General features: G+C 38.3%; 1 protein-coding gene across 1 annotated transcript; it reads right to left on the minus strand.

Annotated features, from left to right (window-relative positions):
- Positions 1 to 53: 53 nt before the first annotated feature.
- LOC120748968 (suppressor of tumorigenicity 14 protein-like) lies at positions 54 to 23,683 on the minus strand. The gene is made up of 17 exons (XM_040055982.2): positions 23,606 to 23,683; positions 23,086 to 23,245; positions 21,800 to 21,924; positions 20,890 to 20,957; positions 19,723 to 19,901; positions 19,556 to 19,594; positions 18,556 to 18,775; positions 15,766 to 15,902; positions 14,218 to 14,315; positions 13,204 to 13,316; positions 12,376 to 12,509; positions 8,022 to 8,129; positions 6,860 to 6,979; positions 6,115 to 6,298; positions 5,163 to 5,434; positions 3,787 to 3,923; positions 54 to 725 (listed from the first exon to the last, which is right to left on the minus strand). The coding sequence occupies exons 1-17, from the start codon at positions 23,681 to 23,683 to the stop codon at positions 567 to 569; spliced, it is 2,331 nt and encodes a 776-aa protein (XP_039911916.1). The 3' UTR covers positions 54 to 566.
- Between the last annotated feature and the right edge of the window lie 381 nt (positions 23,684 to 24,064).

A 24,064-nucleotide genomic window follows, 5' to 3' on the forward strand; every position in this document is an offset into this window, starting at 1 on the left:
GAAAACACAGTAGAGACCCCAAAAGTTACAGCCCAGAAAGTAAAAGTCACGCAGTCGCACATAACTAGAAAGAATTAATCTCAGCTTTGTACACAATACATATTGTACACAATATTCATATTTTTAAGAGCTATGAAATAATTATTTATGTTTAGAATCCTGTAACATCCCTAAAGAGCTATATATATATGGCGTGTGGCCATTTTTATCCAGATATGCATATGTGGAAACAAATACAGATAACATTGGACAAGGAAGGAGAGGAGAAGGGTTATGAATGAAGTATGGCTAGGTTTTTGTTACAGGTTCTAATCCATTTTATTTTGTTTTTAAGGCAGTTCTGTTTCTGCAAATAGGCGTAAGGAAGATGAATCCATAAGGAATCTGAAGTTCCTTGGAGGCTGAACAGTTATTGCTAGATGAATCACAAATGATAGTTTCTTAATTTAAAAAGTGCATTTTTTCATGAAGGAACAGTCAATGGCATTTTCATGTTGTATCATCAAATCGACTACAGTAGGAAGCAGCTTTCACACAGGGGTGACCTGCTTTTTCTCCTTGGCTCATCAGTTTGTATTCCGACGGATCCAGTCATAAAGTGCTGTCACCTTGGTGTACACACCAGGACGATTGCGTCGAGCACACCCCTCACCCCAGCTCACAATCCCAGTCAGGTACCATCTATTGCCCTTCCCTGTGCAGGCCAAGGGACCTCCAGAATCTCCCTGAAACGAAGGAAGTCCAGCATTAGTGCACACACACAGAGGACTGTAACAAAAAATGGGTTATTTAAGAACAGTAAATACCCGCCCCTCTTTTTCTCAGATTAAAACTTAATATTAATTAAAACTTACTTCTGGATATAATGTACCCAGCCAGATGTCGTATTTATTCAATTATTTTAACTTGTGGATGTAGCACGCTTATCAACATAAGGCTAACGGCAAGAAGAAATTTATAAAATTACTCCTTGGTAATTACAGGATTCATAGAATAATTCACCAGAGCCCAAATAGGGAGAGAAGAAGGCAGGGATGGAAATAGGGAATTCTACTACAATTGAACATTAAGTGTTCACAGATTGAAGGCAGGTCTCTTATACTGTGTGTTAAATAGGAACAGAAAGATACAACACACCCTCAATCAAAAAAAGCCAACAAACCAAAACAAACCCAACCCCAACCAACAAACCAGGCACAGTTAAGTATTATCAGAAGTTTTATAATCAAGACCGAGTCTACAGCAGACAACTCTGTAGAAGCAGAAGAAGAAACAAAGACTAGGGAATGTGCAAATAAGACCTGGTTTCTCAAATGGGACATGCAGGTTTGCACAGCAATGTAGAAAAATAAAAATTCCCATTCAATTCAGTTCACAGGATCAAAAGGCATTCGGGCTCATCAATGCTTTTTTGCCTTTCATTGCTTTAACCTTGTACGTCTTCTATGAACTGGTCTGTTCACAGAACTCTGGGCAACTACAGTGCAGCTGTTCCTAATGCACACAAGGCCTCTGAATTGACTCTGGGGTTTGTTTGAGCCCCCAGTTGGATACAAAACATGTAAGAGGTCAGGAGAAAGCCACGTACTGAGAAAAACATAAAACCACAAAGCTTTCATCATCCAACCAAACAAAATTATCTATTATGGTGGTATAAAATTATCTGGAGATGAGAGAAGAAGCCAGAGTTCTTCCCCACTCTCTCAGGCTGCTAGAAATGTTGGTAAACTGATGTGAAAGTGACTTGAGAAAGGAGGCAGCATAGTCCAACCAATTCTGCAAGACCAGGGGGCCATATGCCAGTGGGGAGAGGAAGGATCCTAAGCAGAGGAACCAAGATCAAAGAACATCCTAGAGTGATATGAAAACAGTCTGAAAGGGTAATTTTTTTAGTTCTCATGTATCAGATCCTCTAAAGATGAAAGGTATTTGGAAGCTTCACATAATGTGTGCAACATATGCGCCACTTATATGTCCAGGAAGAAGTGAAACCAAACAGGATGCTCACAAGTCTGAAAGCATAGTAAAGGGGACTTAGGGTGCTGTGGGGGTTTCCTGAACTCCCAGTGTCATTCCTCTCTAGCATTGTACAGGAAACATGTACTATATATTACATTTTTTTTTTTTTTTTAAAAATATATATATACACATATATATAAACAGGGAGGAAGGGAGGAAGGGAGGAAGGGAGGGAGGAAGGGAGGGAGGGAGGGAGGAAGGGAGGAAGGGAGGAAGGAAGGAAGGAAGGAAGGAAGGAAGGAAGGAAGGAAGGAAGGAAGGAAGGAAGGAAGGAAGGAAGGAAGGAAGGAAGGAAGGAAGGAAGGAAGGAAGGAAGGAAGGAAGGAAGGAAGGAAGGAGGAAGGAAGGAAGGAAGGAAGGAAGGAAGGAAGGAAGGAAGGAAGGAAGGAAGGAAGGAAGGAAGGAAGGAAGGAAGGAAGGAAGGAAGGAAGGAGGAAGGAAGGAAGGAAGGAAGGAAGGAAGGAAGGAAGGAAGGAAGGAAGGAAGGAAGGAAGGAAGGAAGGAAGGAAGGAAGGAAGGAAGGAAGGAAGGAAGGAAGGAAGGAAGGAAGGGAAAACAAACAAACAAAAAAAACCCAAACAAAAAACCAAACAAAAAACAAACGCTACCCAGACTAAGAACTTAAAGATCCAGAGGGACAAAACTGGCCAGTATGATATACCGCTGAATTGGTTAAAAACGCCAATCTGAAAATTCAAGTTGTTTCTTAAGCAGCACATATTTTTGAGGAACATCATCCCTCCAAATTAACAGATTTTAGCAAAAAAATCCCAAGGCCAAAGTTTGCAGACAAACCCTATATAATGTTATTAAAAATAATAATTAATTTAATTAGATTTTAGACACTGCAAGAAAATTCTACAAATAATTTGTTGTGTTAAAGAAGTTTGATCCATCACGAGCTTGCAAAAGTTACCCTATTGCATTAAAAGAATAAAATTTATATATGACACAAAAATTGTACCAAATCGCCTCAGTCTAATAATCAGTAACAAATTTCTATCCCCTTTACATGGTAATTGGTATAAAAAGTATATTTGTGAAGTTGGTATTAATCATCAGAAGTTTGAACAGCAATGAAGTACACAACTAGTGTACTAGGAGAAAGAAGGCAGAGTCAGGACAGGTGAAGTATGATCAAAAAGCAGTTTTTGACTGTGTGTGTAAACAAGCTGGGTTTTACAACTTACACTACTGTGATGTAGTCAAAACTTGTAATTATACACATGAATGGATGTTTGAAATGAAAAAGCACCATTGCAGCTGCAGTTCCAATACCTAGCTTAGCTTTTCCTTTCATATTTCTTTGCAACTGTAACAATATGTTACTCATCATACTTTTACAGTATTTTAGCAGTTCCATATCCAGATATTAAAAAAGATAAAAAGAAATTAATACAAATAGCATAATTCAGATGGACCTCTTTTCACAGATGATTTCTTTTATCTTTATGTTTTTGTTGTCTTGTATAAAATATAACTGTTGAAGATGAAAAATTATTCTTCTTGACACATTTTACTCCTTGTATTTGCAAAATGATATTTCTCAAAAGAGTCAGAGATTATCTATGATGAATTTTCTTCCTTATTTTGGTGGGCTTTTAGTTGCCATGTTAAATTAACTATAAACTCACGCTCAAGACATCTCAATTTAAAAGACCAACCAACCAAACAAAAAATCCCACCACACAAACAACCTAAAACCCTGAAGAGCTTTCCAATGAAAGCAAACACTCCTTTGTAGTTTTCCTACCAGTTCCAGATTACCTGGCATGCATCAACACCACCATTGAGATTCCCAGCACACAGCATACGTGAAGTAATAAGATCATCATAGAGCTTGTTGCAAACACTTTGGTTAATGATTCTCACTCGAGCTTCCTGCAGTGTTTTGGCAAGATGACCTAGAAAAAAATACAAAGGGTATTGCAGAGGTTAAGGTGGCACAAATTTCTAATAGAGAAACCAGTTATCAAAACAAAAAAGCATTGTTTCAAACTCAAAATCTACCCAGCTAATGACAGCAGAGTAATTCCCTTCTCTTCAAATGGTGCCTGCCCTAGTTTTTGAAAGCTGTTGTCCACACTACCCTATAGCCATAGAGGTTCCAATACACCACCTTTCCATTTCCCTAGACTTTATCCTTATGACCTTATTCTGCCAGAAAGTAGTAAAGGTGCCATGCAAATTTTAAGATAAGACTGCACACAGGGTGACTAAATTTGAATGCCATTTCAAATTATGCCTGAAGCTTTTTGTTATTATTTACACCATGGCTGTGCTCCAAATAACATCCAAGCCCTACAAAATGCAATTATATTATTTTTCCATCCTCTCAGTTCTAGGGAAGAAACTGAGGAATAAAGCGGAGTGTGGAAAAACAATTTTTTAAAAACTCCAAAGAACAGTCTGTAACTCACAAATTATGCTAAGAGCTCAAATTCTGTACTATGGTATTGACATAAGGTGCCCTTCTGAGCTAAATATCATGACATCTCTGATGGGCTGAGATGCTGCTCAAGCCCAGGTTCCAAGATGTTTAATGCTGAGACAGGGCAAGGATCCCACAGGCTCCCCTGCAGCCCCTCTCTAACTCAGTGTGCTTTTTTTTCCTGCCTCCCCATTGCAGCTGGCTGCTCCAAGCTACACAGAGGCAGAACTCTTCATGAGGCATACTTTAAAGTGCCTTTGGTTAAGACAGAGAAAATAAAAGGTCCTCCTCTTTTTTTTTTCTTCCCCCCCCCCCCCCAATTATTGCTGCTTACGGCTCTATACTGTCATTCAGAAACAAATTCTTTCTCTGCAATGGTTGCAAGTTACTGATCTCTTTACCTGCAAGATTCTATTCACCAGATAAAATGAATCATGATCATGAAAATGGGCACATTTTTGTAAATCTGTAATCATTTGCTTTTCAATGATCTGTGACACCAGAGTATGCACTTTGTCATTTTATCATCTGCCACCCAAGCAACCCTTCAGAATTCACAGACTGTAGCTAAGGAGATCTTTTCTGGCCTTTTATAGACACACTAAGTAAACTACATGGGTTTTTATTTTTTGCTTACAAACATAAATATTCCATTGTTAGAGTTTAAAACTAAGCCAAGCTTGCAAAAAGTATATCCAGGAAATGAACATACTATTTTCTTTTATGGCTCCCCAGCCAGTTACATAGCAGACAGTTCCATAAAGAAATACTCTAGAGGTGCTGGGTAAACAAATGGGCTGTACCAGCTCACTGAAGAGTACAGGAGTCTCCATTTCCAACAGGGCAATATCATAGTCTGAGATAGATTGGTCATACTGTGGGTGGACAATAATCCTTATGATTGCTCTCGTAGCTACACGATTGCTCTTTCCATTAATAGTACGTGAGCCCATATACGCTCTCCATCCCCTTGGAACGGAGTATCTGTAAAGAAAGAGCTTTTAGAATGTCCCATTGGAAAGCAATGCAGTGTTAGTTCACTCCATTTTAACTACTTTTCAGTATTTGAGGACATTAATCCAAACCAAAGTGCATGGACTAGAATATGACTTCAGAAGATAGATGCACTCTAGTCTCTGTCTGCTAAAACATTAAGCAATGTTTTTACTTGCTATTATAACAATAATTAATTTTCTGGAGCTATAAGACCAACTCCTTGCAATGCATCATACTTTGGAACTCATAAAAGCATATTATTAAACTCTATCTCCTCCTTACCACAAGTAGGAGGTATGCATTTTCAATTTACACTACCTAAACTGAACATCAAGGAGGTTTTCAGTCACTGGTCAATAAATAGGACATGTCTTGGGAGAAAAGGCCATAGTTCTATTCAGAAAAAAAGGTGTTTACCCTAAATCTAACAGAACAGCATTCTATCATGCAGGATTCACTGGCAATGGAAGCAAAAGGATAACTTCAAAAACTTAAGACTTTTGAAACCAGCAGACAACACCAAATGTTTATGTAGTGAGGTCATGTCACCAAGTTATAACCTGGATCCAACTTATCTAGACAAGAAATAGCTTCTGCAAGTTATTTGAAAGCAACTTTGTGAGGTTATTAAACTGCAAATATTCTAGAACAGGATAATTTCTTCATACCTCACAGAACCAGAATCCAGGAAGCAATGGGCAGCAGATACGAGCCACCTGTTGGAAATCACAGACGCGCCACACACGTGGCCATGGGTCCCCATCTGTAAACTTGCTTGCCAAGGCCACTTCTCAGATCTCGCATCTTCACCTCCAACAATTCTGTTTTTCTTAAGCTGTCGTCTTCCACAAGCTAACAGAAATAATTTAATATATCAGCAAAAAGCCCAGAGGTTAATTCAATTCACCATGCTTAAGAGAAACTTTTACTCTTAGACTTTACTGTGCAATTGCTAAAAAGGTGAGTACTTGCCCGTTTTCACTCAATGGGCAGGTCAGATATAAGGCAGTAATTGTCTATCTTTCTGTGTAGCTTTCTAAGGTGTTGCATAACTCAGAAGAAGATTAATTACAATTTAAAAGTTCATTTGAATAAGTCTTGTTTCTTTTCCCTCCCAACAAACACAGCTCTTTGACTGCATTTCATTCAGCTCAAAAGAGCAGCAAGAACTACCAGCTTATCCTGGAAGTGCATTGCTTGAAATAAGTCATCATAGATACAATGGATGAGTTGATTTAAAAGAAACAGTACAAAATTCAAGACAGACATTCACATGCAGTGTTACCAGAAAATTAATTTTTTTAAATTAATATTTGACTTAAGCAGTTCTTAATCCAACAATGCTTAATAATAACAAATTGCTGACTTAGTTCCCCAAGTAGCCAACAAATTTTAAAATAAATGTTACCACACCACAGCTCATTTCATCAGATCCATCTGTACAGTCTCTTTCCCCATCACACTCAGGATTTGGTTTCAGCAAGCATTTTCCATTGAGGCACTTGTATGCATAAGGGGAGCAACTTTTGTAGGCTGAAATAAGAGAGAGAAGACTGTGTCACATGTTCGGAGTCATGCTTTGAAATTATTAACAAAACCTTGCACATTCAGCAAGTTGTTCAAAGCTACACATTCTAACCTGCTTGAAGTAGTAGTCTACACTGGTGTAAACTGGTCCCTCTATGGAGAGGGGACAGGGGAATGATCCTCTCTAATTAATGATCACAATAATTTCAGTCTCCACTGTTCCTGAGGAAAAAGAAGGCCCTCTAACTGTCCACTCCCATTTTACGTGACTCTAAACTGAGTAAGTGTGGCTTCTCAGATCTTTTGCCTTCAGCAACACTACTGGCATTACAAATCACAAATTTCACAGCATCTTTTCATTTTCAAGTGAAATTGAGAAAACTGTGCAAGAGCTTTATACCTCCCTTCAATGAATTTATGACTAAGGACTATCACAGTTTACTATGTGAGAATCCTGCTAGATCTCAGATAGAATTGGCCTCCATTCTTATTACCAGTTGTTTACAAAGACCTCTAAACAATGGAAGGTAGGTTTTTTTCCCAACAAGGATTTACTCCTGGCTACCCCAAGATTGAAAGCAAGACAAAAATCATATAAGCAAAATGCAGCAAGTCACCAGGGAGCCATTGGTAGTACCAGCAATGTCCACAACCATTATGGATCTACAGTAAAATCTACCACCAATGTGGTGAAAGTCCCCAATCTACTATGTCTCTCTTTCTTAAATTATGTGGTACTGATCCGGCAGCATTTGGGGGAAAAGTGCTCTTCCAACAAGATCATCAGCAAAATGTGGTTTGATTTTCTTACTAAAATCCCTGTTATCTTGGATTTTTCTTCATTAAATGACTAAACTCTCCCAAAACCTATTTTTACTTTTTTTACTCTGCATGATTTATGTTCATTACGATGAAACTTCTACTTTGTGCCATTAAAAAACAAAAAAACAAAAAAACCTAGAAACAACACATTTAACAATTAAAATATGCATATTCCTGCTTCTGCCTTCCACCATCTTTTGGAAAATAGCTAAAAATACATACTTACAGCAGTTCTTTTCATCACTGTCCTGCCCACAGCTGTCATCATCTTTACAGGACTTATACTGAGGTTTACACTTCCCATCACCACAGTTCAATTGTTCTGGATTACAGCCTGAAGAAAGAAAGGTCTGTCAATTTCTAATACAATCAGCAGCCCAACAGCCCCATACTACACTCCCTGCTAGAGGTCACCTGGATGTTTCTGTGCCATTTCTCTCACACAATTATCTATCTTGGTTTTGATAGCATCCAGTGACAGAGAGCCTTGTGCTGTGCTCTCTGACCTTGGATTACGTTCTGGTCACTGTTTCTGGCATCTTTCGAATGTTCCCTATCTTCTTTGACATGCAGTGGCTAATTTAGGTTCAGTACTCTAGCTGAAGCCTTCCCACTGGTGATTGGGAAGGTATTTTCTAATTCCTGTCTTACATCCTAGTGTGATACTTAAAAAAAACCCAGAACAAAGACAATCAACCAACAAAACACCAAATACAAACAAAACTCACAAAGAGTATTTTGTGACTGACTCACAAGTCAGCTTATGAGTCACAATCAACCCACCAGCCATTTTTTAGCAAAAAAAAGCAACTTAGGCAATCCACATGTCTGTTTATAATTATTTATATTCAGATCTTCACAGAATCACAAAATATCCTGAGTTGGAAAGGACTCACAAGGATCAACTTCACAATTAAACTCCTGGCCCTGCACAGCACCACTTCCAAGAATCAAACCCTGCTCCTGAGAGTGTTGTCCAAACACTTCTTGAGCTCTAGCAACCTTAGGGCTGTGACCACTTCCCTGGAAAGCCTGTTCCAGTGACCAATTATCCTCTGGTGGTTTTCCTAATATCAAAATGAATCTTCCCCTGACACAACTTCAGACCTTTTCCTCAGGACTGTCACTGGTCACCAGAGAGCAGAGATCAGTGTCTGCCCCTCCTCTTCCCCGCACAAGGAAGTTGTAACTGCAATGAAGTCTTCTCTCAGTCTCTCCTCCAGGATGAACAGACCAAGTGACCTCAGCTGCTCCTCATAGGGCTTCTCCTCAAGGCCCTTCACCATCTTCGTTACCACCCTGTGGAGACTCTCTAATAGATTAATATTTTTTATATTGTGGTATCCAAAACTTCCCCGCAGCACTCGAGGTGAGGCTGCCCCAGTGCAGAGCAGAACAGGACAATCCCCTCCCTTGCCTGATGCCCCCCAGGACATGGATGTCGCTCCTCCTGAATGCCAGGGCACTGCTGACTCATATTCTTGTCTTTATTTTTCTCTATATATATTCTACAGCTTCTCAGGACCACTTACAAATACATCGTTCTTAAATACATCCATCTTTATTTTGTATAACACTTTTCCTATTTCATAAACATCTACTTTAATCCATAATTTAGGTCCTGAACAAAAATTATGTGACATTCTGTAACAATATTGGCAGAATGACATTAAAAATACCTTTCCTCTTTGGAAATGAGTTTTGGTCACTCATTCTGTGGGAGCAGTTTCCTGTATTTTTTTCTCCCCACATTTTCTTTACTTGCTGATAAGCTTGTCACACAAGACAGTGTCAAAGTATAACTTATCTATTTATCCTCTCACAGCAGGGAACTAAACCAAAATTTTGAATCTCCATGCTGGTTTTAATATTCTTTTCACTATTTACAAATAGGTTACTTTGGTTTCTTCTTGTGCACTCTTTTTTTCCTTTGGAAGGTTAACTTATAAAGATTGGTGTAAAATTCCCTCTTGATTTTTCTCTTCTCCCAGTCTTTAAAGAGACACATTACGCAGCCTCTTTTCCACCCTTTTCCACCCACATGCTTCATGTGATCCTGAAGATTGCCAGCAGTGCTTTAGAGATAATTTCAGCCCATCTCTCAACTTTGTGGAAGAAACTATTTACAGAAAACAACAAACAAGAAATAATTGCTCTACCCCATTTCAATTCATCACTACCATCTGGGCAGCCTTTCCAGCATTCGAACTGGTTTATTGAAGGAATGTGCACTCTGTCTGCATATCTAAGGGCAAGCTAGAAAAATAAGAAATCAGTGATGCTAGAAGTATTGATACAGTCTAAATGCGGTAATGCAGGACTCTACCATGAAGAAATATTAAAATTACTATTAAAAATTAAAGTTTGCTTCATTTGTAAAATAAATTGAATATTTAAAAATAAATAATATATTACTTGGCACAATCTATCAAAGATTTTTATCAAGCAGTCTGAATTAAATGAGTCACCTAAATAGACTTAGCAGATTTAATTCACATTAATTGCCTCTACTCTAAGGGTTGAAAGTCATTTACTACATATACATAATTACTGATAGGAAGCATTTCTTTAACTTGTTAAGGGAATGTATTTAATACGGAGTATCTAAGGAGAAGGAAAATAAAATCAAAACCAGGCATTCTCATTAATGTTACAAATACATATTTCCTGATATTAAAATTTTGCAAAAATTAATCTTTGTGTTACTACACTCAATGTCTGATGTGAATAAGCACTTTATCAAACACTTTCCAAAACTTCCATTATGAAACAGTCCTTGACCAAGAATTTCTTACACATTCATGTAAACTAACTACTAGTATAGATGGTAAACTGTTTCTTTCCAATATATAAAAAAATGTTTGTTCTCTTTCACTCTTTCAGATGTACAAGAAAAAAAATTCTTTGAAAGACTAAGTAGCTCAAAACATTCCTCTTTCTGCCTAAGTGAAGTCAAATGAAACTTTCTCCCATTTAGCACCACAGGCAAAATAAGAGCTACATCAGATTGAAGGACCAAATACATTTGTCCCACAGTTGTCTAATCAGTTCCAGTCTGGAATAAATTAGTCCTCTTCACCACCTTGCATGTGATACCAGTGGGAGGAAAGCGCACGCTACCCAGCCAGCACAAGCTCAAAGCAGGAATGTCTCCATTCTCTTGTCACCTCTCCCAGAAGTTATCCAGCTGATGGCTGGCATTTGCTTTCCAGGTCAGCTCAGAGCAGTGCCTGTGATTTTTAATAACTGTGTTCTGAGAGGCACCCAACAATGGGAAAAAACTAGCCTCAGGTGGGTAACTGCAGGCACTAAAGATGTGGGAAACATGCATTTTTTTCCTTCTCCTATTACTACTGCTACAGGCAAGGCTGATATAAGCCAGTGGTCTCAATCCATGCTGATATCTCAGGCAGCCTTCCCCAAACTACTGCATCAACTTGATACTAACACATTACAGCTATTCCACTCCTCCTGATGAGCCTTTATGCAGAGCCTCCTGATTGTGACTAAGAATTGATTAAATAACTTTGAACCATCTGCTTGCTGGCTAAGTGCTAGAAGCAGAGCACACACATACACACAAAGACTGGGGATTTTCCCTGTTAAAAAAGATGTTCTTATACTCAGACTCTTAGAACTAAAAATAGTTGGCAATTTTTTCTAGTAGAAAGAGACCCATATTGGTGGAAGAAGAATTCACTGAAAATTTGTGAATTTTATAGAATGACTGACCACTTATTTAGAGTGAAAAGCATGGAACAAAAATCTTATCAAGAAACCGTAATACTTAAATGCTTCTATGTCAACAATGAACAAAACTACATTCTGAAAAGCAAGCTGAAGGTTTGAAGAGGCCTCACAAAATGAACTGCTCTCTTGAAATCACAGAGACCTTTAGCTATTCATTGGGTAAAAACCCCCAGGCATTTAAAAATTCTGAAACTGCATCTTTTCTAAGAAATATCACAACTAAATACGTGTATCTCCTGAAAATTCCTGTTCCACCACCTGGAAGCCCCCCAAAATCTAACATTGATCCAGAAGTCCATAGACCGGGGAGTTAGGAAAGGCCCATAAAAAACCCAGACATATTTCTGAAACATCTTCTAACAAGGGGTCCTCTTTGACTGCCAGTAAAACTTAAATAGTTTTTCTAAACCTGGAAGCTGATCTTAGCGCACCTTGAGTTGTGATTTTAAAGAGAAGATTAAGTATTCATGGTTAACTTTTGTTGGTAGAAGAGTCATACTTAGAGGCCCTCTGCCATTCTATTTTCATGTTGTGGCTTGGCTATTTTAAGTTGTCAATGAAGTGCCATATAAGTAGATCTACAGAAATTGAGAAATTTTATTTTTACTCCCCATTTTACAAAATGTTGATAAAAGTTAGAAAATAACTACCAACTTCTAAATGCATCTTATATCTAAATTTGTACTTCTATTTGGTCAACTAAAGACATAACATTTTACATCTTTTTCTCCTGTAATAAGATTAAGAAAATAGGCAGGTTGAGGTGCATACAATTAGTCTGTCAAGCAGGGTTTCTCCTTAAAAATTAAAGTCTGTGCTTAATAACTTACGGTCTGTGTGACTGAAAGCTTTGTATTCAATATAAAACCCTCTGTTGGTGACCAGCTCATCAGAATGGAAATTGATTGCAACAGAATAGCCATATTCTCTGTTCCTGTTGTTTTCTGAAAGAGCTTTACAGTATCTAGCAACGCAAAAGTGAGAAGCATTAATTTCTAACCAAACTGGTCACCACCATCCAGCTAAGTCTCCTTTTGCTGAGTGGTAGTGATATCAAAAAGATTTAAGACAATGCAATAAGGATCAGCTGTATTTTGGTGTTAAAAACAGTCCAACAGAAGTTTTAGAAGGCCTATTTATGAATTTCTCCCACTCTGCAACTTTTTTGGGATTAGCGGACTTTGAGACAAAATACCCTGATCAGTGTCAGGGTCAACCTTATAAATACAAACTGCTTCAAGCATGCTTGATTTAAGATTGCCCCTTTAGGTTTGCAAACCCGAAAGTTGCACATCTGGGAAAGGATTAAATCATTCAGGCATATTCAACACCTGTTCCTTGTTTCAATATGCTCCCTCCAAGAGACATATTTCTCTGTATAGCGTTATTTTTAGCATTTGTCTAACAATTGCAATTGCTGAGGAGCAGGTGGTAAAGAAAATGAAACTTCTGTTTACTCAAATCCTTCACCACATCAAGACCATAGCCAGGAATTTACAGTTCAGCTGCAGCTGCATAAAATCCTGTCATTTTCTACATTATTGCTCTAAGGGGAACAAAAGAAAAAGTAAATACCTGTAAAAGAAATCCAGGATTGCCTAAATGTGCAGAACTTCAAAGTGCAAATCAATATCCCAGAAAATAATGTATTTACTCACCTAACTCCATCAATTTCTAACCAGTCTTTATCACATTTACTGGACCCTGGAGACTTCTCTTGAATTTGTATTACAAGGATTTTCATTGAGATTTTGTAGCCAGGCAATGGTGCCTAAAAATCAAAAGATAAAAACCCTGACATGCATTCACAAAATGAAAACAGCCTCTGCTTCCAAGATGTTCTACCTATTACAGGATTGAAAGTTCTGCGTTTCTATCATTGAAATTAGCGCCTCTGAAGAACCAAAAACTCTGCTAATTTAAACATCTGCAGAAGTCTTTTTAGACCCAACTTTGGCTAGACTGTGTGTGATGAAGGAGTGTAAGCCTTTCTCCGGCCAGCATAAAGCACTGTATCTGAGGTTGATGCTAGATTTGTAATGCCATGTGTTCCTGTTCTGCACAGAGGTGAGAGTTTTGTGCTACAAGCTACTAATAATACCATGAAAGGTAGAGACTTGTCAAGTCATATATACATGAAAAGCCTCCCTTACCAGGGAAAATAAAATGTAGTTAAATGTTGAGTGGAACAATAGACCAACACATTAGGTGTTTGGTAGAAACCATGAGCAGATCTTAAGTCTTGCCAAAGGACTTGCTGGAAATTCAGAGGTGAATTTCTGAGCTAGAGAAGGTCCTGGCTCTGCAGAATTCAGGGAATTAGTGTGGTGTTCATCATGTGAGGCATGATTTACATGACCATTTTTTCTTTTTGACATAGAAGAAAAGCTCTGTTTTTTATTAATTTTCTCTGGCTGCTTGGAGTTGTCATCTCACACATTAATTTGTTTCTGTCACAAATGATGCTCAGACTTCTGGAAGTTGGCAATATTTCCCTTCCATAGCTGGCACCTGTACAAAGGACTGGAAAGAAATGCATGCCTGAGAAGTTGGGTTCAATGGTCTCACTAGGTTTTCTCTCTCTTTCACCCACATCAAAAGTAATTTCTCCCAATTTTGTGTCTATGTAAGATAAAGAAAGGTCATCAGCACTCAAGAGTTCCAGCACTTACCTTGATGATCCAGGTGCAGTCAATGTTTGGTGGGTAGTAACTTGGGTAATAAGGGGAACTCAGTGTCCCATTCCAGGAAATATAATGACCACCACATACTAGGAGAGAAATACATCAGCAAGGAACACAATTATCTCAGCTGGAACAAGATGCAGAGTCTACTTCACTTGCTAGGACCCATTTCTATGTACAGAATTAGAATATATTTTGACAGTATTAAACTCACATTTTTCCTGTGTTAACTGAAAATCACTTAACTTCCACCTCCACATCACACTGAATTTCTCTTATTTCTGGATCAAATTACAACTAAGGCTAAGTACGAAAAAAAACTCTGACTGAAGTTTTTCTTTTTTAAAAAAGCACTTTCATGGTAAGTGAAAGAAGCAACTAGATGTGGATGCAACAAACCTCCCCCTTCTAATTTACTTCTGAGTCTTCTGTAGGTATTTTCAAAATTAGAAAACAATCAGCTCAGTGAAGTGAAAACTGATTAATTTCATGTAAACAAGGAAGTTTGTTTATCAGTTCTCAGTCTGAAGATTCATGCCATGTTTGAACAGTTCCTTTGAGGTCTTATTTTTTGCCAAGGACTCTCCTAGATATCTAGTCCTTAGTGCTTTTTGTTCCCTTTAGGTGTGTGAGCGCAAATATGAACCTAACAGAAAATAAGATAATGTTGAAATTAAAAAAATCTTGTGTCAAAACCTGGGCTAAATATAATTTGAAATTCCCATCCTCAGAACAATAAAGCCATTTTAATTAGTAATGTGCACGGGAATAAGTATTTGGATAAGCAACATGCAGAGAGACATAACCTGAAACATGGCAGCTTTGGAGGAGTTTATCCTCTGTGACTTGTTCCACATGTTAAAAAATATTCACTTGCCTATTTGTCAAAATTCTTCCACTTTCACCTCACCAAATAACTGTGGCTAAACCTGACCCTGTGAAGCCCCTTTCTCTCTTCTAAAATTAGTACTACAGTTTAGCATTATTCAAAATATTTCACCATGCAGCAATCATGTAAAATCCATAGTACCCCGTTGGTTTGGAATGTACTTCTTAGGTCTGGAACACACGTTTCTTATTCAGTTGACTACACTGAACAATGCTTTCAGGAAAAGAACAAGGATTAGAAGTGTTTGCCCTTGTTTTCCATTTCTTTTACACACATTCTACGATACATCGCCAAAACTGATGAAAGTAGCTGCTCTGTCACTGGGGCTATCTAGCTTTGCTTAGGCAGATAGTGACTGTAGCTGTCTGTCTGACTGCCCTGCTGCCACTCGTCAGTGTTACCCATGCAATGACTGGCAAGCAAAGCTTGAGTAGCTATCAGGAAGACAAAGTCTCCCAGACCAAAGGATGTTCTCTCTTCTTTGTTAAATTATCAGTCTTTTGTAAAGCGGATCAGAACAATAATTCCTTGCTTTATATGCCAACATTCCCTCCCCCAGATATGTTCAAGGCAGTATCAACTCTTTCAAAAGCAAAACCAGTAATTAGTGTTCTTCCATCAGATGCTTGTTTCTGTTAACTACATACTGATTTTAGGAACAGCTTTAAAGTGAGCTTTTAATATGCTGCTTTCTCCTCTTCGGTCCAGTGAGAAGGTAAGCAACATTACATTACTTGATGAAGTTAAATGCACAACAGGAGTCCAGGTCCCAGGCCCACACCATCTGGAAGGTTACCAAAAAAATGCATTAAAAAAACTAATCCCAAAACATTTCCCACACTCCTGTCATCTTCTCTGGGAAACTGGGCAGAAGTAACACTGATCTGGGCATCTGCCTTTCAGAAGCATTCCCTTGGCTACCACTTCCCTTTTATTTTTCCATCCAGCTGATAGTACACAGGAAGCTATGGCTTCCCAGCATTGAGGCTTAGTCACTCTGCGTGTACATCACCGTTTTCTTGCTTAACAAGTGCCCTGGAGTTTTTATACCTATAGAGGCATCGGAAGGGCAAAGCCAGATTATGTTACTGCAGTGGTGATTGTGGCACTGAGAAGCAGAGGTTAGGAATGAAAAGGCAACGAGTGCAGCAGTAAAACGGTGCTGAGCAGCATCTGTCCAACAGATAAACCCAAAACATTTCCAATCTATCCACATTCAGTCTGGTTCTGTGTCACAAAAGCTATCACAAAATGTGAAGCCCCATGCTTGGCAACTATTACTTCCTATTGTTCTTTTACTTGTAATGTGAAATGTTATTTCTTCCATTTGTAAATTCACTCTTATGCTTATCCCATCTTGCAACCCACATAATATTTTGGACTTGTTTAATTTATTTATAACTCAGTGATCCTTGTGGGTCACTTCTGCCTCAGAATATTCTGTGATATCTGTGAATCTATGCATTAAAATTTTCTAACAGGTTTCTCTTATTTTATGCACAGTAAATGAAAGCAATTAAGATCGGACCTCACAGTAACAGAGTATTTTCATCACAGCCCTGCATCAAGTTCTATGTTGTCAATGACATCTAAATTGGCAGCATTAAAATCATATTTTTTAACCTTAATTTGAAAGTAGTTGTCTTCTGCTTTAGTAGGCTATTCCTTTCACACATTTGAAGTGAGACACTAGTCAGTGAATCTCTGCTTTGCCTCTCTTGCAGGCATTTTATAAAATAACAATTTTAAGTACTCTCCACATTGCCGTATGGAAATATTTCAGCATCTTCATCCACCCAGTTGACACCCTGGCTTATGTTCTATGTGTACCTGCTATCACAGTATCATCAAAACAGCAAGGCAAGCTAGTTGTCCACGTGAGAAGAGTTGTCCACATGAGGTGTTCAGTCTCACATCACACCTCACCATCTCATCGTGAACATGCTTTAGGATTTGTCACTGAACAGATGCATTGCTGCAGTTGACAGAAACTGGTGAGAATCAGTTGAGTCACCATGCGTGACCCTAAAGCTAAACATCAGGGAATAATGGGTACTATAGTTACTGGCTGTCACAGATATTGGACATACTGTCATTATTAGTTCTACTCTATGTGTCTTCAGTATGTCACTAAGCTGCTTTTTACCCAAGCAGAAAACTAATAGACATATGCAAAGCAACACATTTTCTAGAATGACAATAAAAGCAACCAAGAAAGCCAGTTTTTTTGACGTAACCTCAGGATTTTAACATAATTTCAGTCACCAAATTCTGTTTTGGTTCTTTAACAGACAGACATCAATGCACATCCTTGAATTTTGTCTTACAGCTTACTGCATCAATGTTCTCTGAATGTGTTACATCAGACACCTGTCTTGCTGTCTTCTAGGTGTTTTCATGCTCATGGCCAGCTCCGCATTTGTGGTTACTAAAAAGCTGAGCCAGTGGTAATAATGCACAACAGTTGCAGCAATAATCCATAATAAGTTGCAGAACAGATGCAGGCCCACATCAGGATCAGGATTTTCCTCATTAAGCTACAGTTTGGGAGTAACTCCTTACAAAAACCTTGTGTCCATTCCATGCCAACAATAGCAGTCTGATATGCCTTGTTGCATGGAGGGCAATTTGTACATTAATAGAGCTGAAGAGGACCACCTCCTCAATTAAGTTAAAGCACTCTGAAACAAGTGCATTTCAGATTCCTAGCTGAATCTTCATGCCAAGCTAACTTCTTCCTGAAATTTCCTGAAAGAAAAAAATTAAGTAAAGTTCCTCTCTTGAATCCATCCATTCTCAGATCTTACAACTTTTTTATTTATTTGGTTGAGGAAGATTCATCGTGCTCATACATGAAATTTGATTCTGAAAAGTAGGAGCAATGTAGCCACTCAAATTTAAATATCATCTGAACTCACTTATGCCAATAGACTACACAGTGACTCTGAGGATGGAGCCTTCCAGCCCCCCTATTATGAACAGAAATTCAGCTGTGACTGGACTGCCATAAAACATACATTTTCTGAAAGTAATAGAATATAATACTCTAAAATAAAGTCTGTATTTTTTTTTTTTGAGTTTTAAGAATAATTTTATGGAGAGGAAGCCATTAAGAATTAGTCATAGTGTAGAAAAAAACCCACCGAAATTTGTAACATGTTCCCCAGGGTAAGGGGTCATGGCACAAAGCCTGTCAGAGTTCAAGGAACATCTGAACAATTCTCTTAGATGGTTTGGTTTTAGGTAGTCCTCTGAGGAGCAGGGAGTTGGACTTGGAAACCCTTATCAGTACCACCTAACTGTTTTAGATCTTTTTATTACCCTATCCAAGACTTTTAGTTAAGTTGTATTCAAAAATCTCACATTTTATCAATTTGTTACAGTTTCAGAGAGCTTCTGTACAGCTCAGTAAAGCATCTATGCTCTGTGTATCATACCTGGTAATGATCTTGTTCTGCAGTGGAAGAAGGAAATCATATGCTGACAAGTGGTGCGATGCACAGCTCTCTGGAGTGACACCACGCAAAGTGATAACTACCAGTCTCACCACGTAATTAGAAGGAACTCGCAGTCTCCATTGATAAAACGACTTTTTGGGATTCATCAGAGTTAGAGTCCTGTTGTTACCTGGCTTGGCATACAGATCAAAGGATACTGCTACAAAAAAGAATGTAAATCAGTATAGAAAACCTATTTGATTGAAAGATAAGTTCTTGGGTAGGATTTCAGCCAAGGTGGAAGCAATCACCTACCCACATTTCTTCACAACTCTATTCCCTTTTTTCTCTTATTTTTACAGCTCTGTTCCCTTTTCCCTATCATGCTGCATCACCTTCTCGTGCTCTGGCCAAGAAAGTACAAAGCCTCATCATCACCAGCTCATTGTACATTCCACAAAGCAGGAGCTGATTCAGCTGCAATTGCTACCTACTGCTTCCTTTGCCATTTTCTCTTCTTCCTTCTCCATGCAATGAGAACACCAAGTACACCAAGAAAAATCTCAGGAGGTACTTGATATGAAGAATTCAGGCAAAGTGAATTAAAGCTCTACATTATCTTACTGATCACCATCAACATATCAACACATAACCAAAATTGTCTAATCACAAGCCAATTTGTAATTACAATTATGAAGTACAATTTTTGGTTTTTTTTTTTTTTTTTTTTTTTTTTTTTTAGATAGCAAAAATAGGCGCCACAGCTCACTGCAAATCAGTGGGAACTATTAAATTTTGACCATTCTAGTCAGAACATCAGAATTAAAGCTGTAAGGTATTTCCATCCAGCCTTCATTTGAAACACAAGATATGGAGATTCCATAGTCTGGTTTAGGTTGTAAGCCTTACAGATGTAAGAATAACTGGAAAAATACCATTTTTCTCTCACAGGATTCCACTCCCCCCAAAGTGGGATCACTTGGAATTGAAGCATAATTACCTGATTTTACCATCACATCATATCCTGTGGAATCTGAAACTGAAATGTAATAATTATCAGCTACAAAAGCCAAAGATACAACGAGAAGAAAGAAAAATAGACAGAATAGATATAAATATATATAAAAATAGATATAAATAGATATAAAATGACAGGTATGTTGTTACCAAAAAGCTCCATTGTAACACGATCAAAATCTTCTTCCCCAGATCTGAACAAGGGAGCTGCTTGTTTAGTACAGATTCCTTTTTGTTGTACTGGGGTTAATTTTTTAAGAGAAGCAACCACATCTTGTGGTGCCCAGAACGTATTCCAGAAGTAAGCTCGCAACCCAGATTCTCCTTCACTGTGAAAGAAAAAAAGAAGAAGAAGAAGAAGAAGAAGGAAAAAGCATCATAAATACAGTCTAATTACTATTTTGGACATGGTTTCCACTGGTCTGCATTTTTGGCTAGCAGAGTTTCACAGCCAGCTGAAACTCTGTGCCCAATCATTGCTGCTAAACATGGTTACAAAAAGCTCTCTTGTTTAACAATTATTTTTGCTATACAGTAGAAATGTTTTTGACATATGCATCTTGACCAGCTACACAGTGAGACTAAAAACTACACCTTGCAACCCTTCAATAGTTTTTATGAAATCGGATGTTACCATCCCTGCTGTATAATTAGACACTTTTAAGATCATATAACAGCTCCAGACACATTGTACTTAACATTTTTTAATGGAATTTAGAACCATACAACAACAGAATTTTATGCCTGTACTTTGATGCAGCGTTTCACACAATTTTTGCTGACATAAAGAATCCTTGAGCTATACATACAAGTTTTTACTTCAGTGATTCCACCGCAATCCTTTTGAACTCACCTGTGCACTGACCCCTTCAGGGTTTTCAGGATTGTAATAACCTGCTGCTCAAAGGATTTACATTTCTTACCAGGAGCTCAAATAGTGTTTTGCCCCAAATTACACATTTAAGAATTTGTTTTCAGAAGTTAAGAAGAACTTCATTTGAATGGACAAAACCAAAATAAGATCCTGCAAGTGCTGAATTATTATTTCAAAAATTAAAAGTAGATTAACAGACAACAAAAACAACCCATTGACTCAGGAACAATTAATCAGACTTCATTTCTCCCACCAATTCGACAGGGCAGAACAAAAGTCACACTATCAGCTTAGCTCATACACTTAAATGCATCTCTGCATTTTCAACACTCTTACAGAGATGCACATGTTCTTCTAGATAGCTAATTTAAAATGCATTAAAAGAAAGAGAAAAACACAGCTGAGTATTTCAGATTTCTACCATATGCTGAAACAGCACCCACCTGAAAGCAGCCACTACAGACTTCAAGTAGTACTTTCCCAAGAAGGAAGATTCATATGCTCCTGCCAACTGACAATGAAATAGTGGTAAAAGAAAATGTAACATTATATTTTAGCGCCAACATAATCTCTAATACTATAAAGTGCTTCTTCCTCACCGCCCTCCCCCATATTCAAAGCACTGTCCACAATTTTCACAAAATGTGTCAAATAAGAACCATAAATGTACATTAAATTCCACTAAAAAATTGCTTTTTCACATCACATTTCAAGACTACTGAGATAGGTCTTGATAATTAGTCATGAAGAAAGTCTTTATGAATACATTTATATTTTTGTTTCAGTCTTTAAACTTCCAATATAACCAACTTGTACTGGCTGTGCACAGAGCAGCTTTGAGACACCAGATTAGTTCTTTTGGGACATACAGCCTGACAGAGAGAACAGCTTTGTCTTCGAAACTGATGTCCACTTGTAGCTAGGAAACAGTACTGATCTCACAAATATAAACTCATAAGAAGGGCAAGAAAGCAAGCACTGTTGTGAGTGATAAGGAAAATAAAAAAAGTGAAGCATTGAATTGGAGGTAAAATAAAAAGGAAAAAGAAAAATGTAGAAGGAAGAGAGTTTGAATAAAATAAAACAAAACCCGCTCTCCTGTTTCCTTTGAGACAAGTAATTTGTCCATAATCCTGAAACATTACCTAGAAAACATACACCTTACTCTAAGACACACAGCCCCACCTGGGTATCTGCATTTCTAGATCTGAAAACTGTCAAGGCTCTTGCTAGCTTTAAACTTAGTATTTCCAAGGGAAAAAAGAAAAAATATGGCTAACTGGAGTCCTCTCACTCCCAGCTGATTGTGTATAAATATTTACAAAATATTGCTCTGCCTTAGTGGGAACTTACATGATTTTGGATTGCTTTTGCTTGCAGGAGGAACTTCTGTGATGTTGGATCACTGAGGTCATTTGTATAAGTCAAATTAGGAATTTCTACACTTCCACCGATATAAATAAAGGAAAAAGCCGAAACTGAGGGGGAAAAAAAAATAATAAAATTAGCACACCTAATAACGTTACAGAACAAGAGGCTTGCAGAAGTATGTGCTTGTCCTTGGCATTTGCAGGTGTTAGCTCTTGAGAGAAACACACAGTACTAGCTAGAGCACTGAGTCAGTCCCGCTGACAGAGTAATAATGCCCAGCAGGAAAGGAAAGGAAGGAGATGAAGGTTTAGGCAGGGATTTCTACTAGATTTCATTGGTAAGCTTCCATTTCTTTGCAGTGCTCTCCTCCAGAAGAGGCATGGTTTTAATGGCTATGTGTTGACGTTTGGGAAAGCACAGTTCAGGTACCTGTTGTAGTGCATTATTTGTGTTTATGTTGTATTTCATTTATATGTTGGGTTTTGTAATGGTTTCTTCTGTATCCCGTTCCCATGGAAAATGTATCATGAGGTTTGTCCCTGCTCCTTTTCCCCTCCCATTCTCCCACTGGAACATAATCCAACTCTGTTCCACTCCCACCTTATCCCTGATTGGGTAGTGGCTTGTCCCTGCCTCTAGCCCCTTACCCCTGGATAAAAGCCAGGAGAAGGATGTGGTCTCTCTCTTGGGACCGGACTGAGCTCCTGACCCTGCGGGGGCAGGACCACAGGAGAAAGACTGAATAAAGCCGTGATTCCCCCCGGACCAAGGGCAGACTCTTTCCTTTTGCCATTGACAGGGACCTGCTCTCTCTAAAGGAAAAGGTTTGCAGCCTCTGGGATCTTTTGGGATCCTGAAGGGAAAAATCCTTCCAGCTGTGGTTTCTCTCTCAAGTGAGCCAAGGCAAAAATGGAGCTGCGTCTCCAGGCGAGAGAGAGACATGTCAGGTACCCATTCTGTTTTAAAAAAAGGCAAAGAGAAAATAGACGAATAATTCCTATAGGTTACTGCAAAAGATAACAATACCAATAATGATGGTATTCATGACCAGACACAAAAAAATAATTAGAGATAAAATGCACACTTTCAATATTCTTGTGCAACTACTAACTGCTAATTACTGTGTGTTTTGTTGCTTTAGCAAAGACATTAAGGAGAAGGGAAAGTCAGTAGTTTATATACATCCATTATATGCTCAGCTTAATGCAGAGCTTTTCACAGTGCGAAATAAACATCCCACGCAGACCATGCTGGGGAGTAACACTTACAGTGTGAGTAGTGCAAGACCAGCACAATTGCTGTAACTGTTAAAGAAACTGTAGGTAATATTCCTAGAAGATATTTCCTCCATTTAATCCATTTGAAGAAACAATACTTTTGGCGCAAATTTTCTTGGTAGGATGGGCAGTAGCAAACACGCAGACTTTCCTAGAGAAAAACCATGGATGGTTAGTAAGTAAGTTAGTTAGGAAGTAAGAAAAGGAAGTAAGAAAAAAAGAAGAGCTATTGCATGACTTTGTGGTGTATTTACTCTCTTAATTTTAAAGAGATTAAAATTCAGATAAGATCTTTCATGTTATCAGCTAAGTCACACATGAAACCCATATCTCTGAGCTATTTCCTTCTGCATGCATCTCAAGCTGTAAAAGCGAGTGGGGAAGGGGGAGAAAATTTTTACCACTTTAGTTAAAAGCAGTTTATGAAGAATGTGGGTCAATGCACACAGGAGCGTACAGAGATAATTTATTTACTCTGTTCCTTCTACAAAACTTAGCTGGTGGCTCTTACCTGCCCTGCAGCCCGTTCAGCATCTGGAGCTGGAATGCTGTACACAGAAACGTGGCCAGGGGGAAAAGCCTGCAGCATGATGCCGTGGCAAATGCCTTTTGACAAACCTAGCAACAACCCCCTAACTGGACCCTGCTTCTTAAAACATGACTCAGAACATCTGCTCTCCCCACCACACACACCGGGCTTCTCTTATTTCACCTTTGCCACACTGCTTGAAGCTGGAGCCAGCTGATCTGCAGCCAAAGAAGGTGGGCAGGAAAAGTTGTAACTCTTTGTTCTCCTGACTGGCTAAGTATATGGATATGGATAAGGATATGGATCCCATAATTTGAAAATAGATCACTTCTTCCAGAAATACAAGGGTAAGGAAACCATTTACAATACAACTCAAAGGACATGTAAACAATTTACAGATTGGAGGTCTCAGGGCAATATAAATGAAGCAACTTCTAATAA

Source organism: Hirundo rustica, chromosome 2 (assembly GCF_015227805.2).
Source record: "Hirundo rustica isolate bHirRus1 chromosome 2, bHirRus1.pri.v3, whole genome shotgun sequence".
Lineage (NCBI taxonomy): Eukaryota > Metazoa > Chordata > Aves > Passeriformes > Hirundinidae > Hirundo > Hirundo rustica.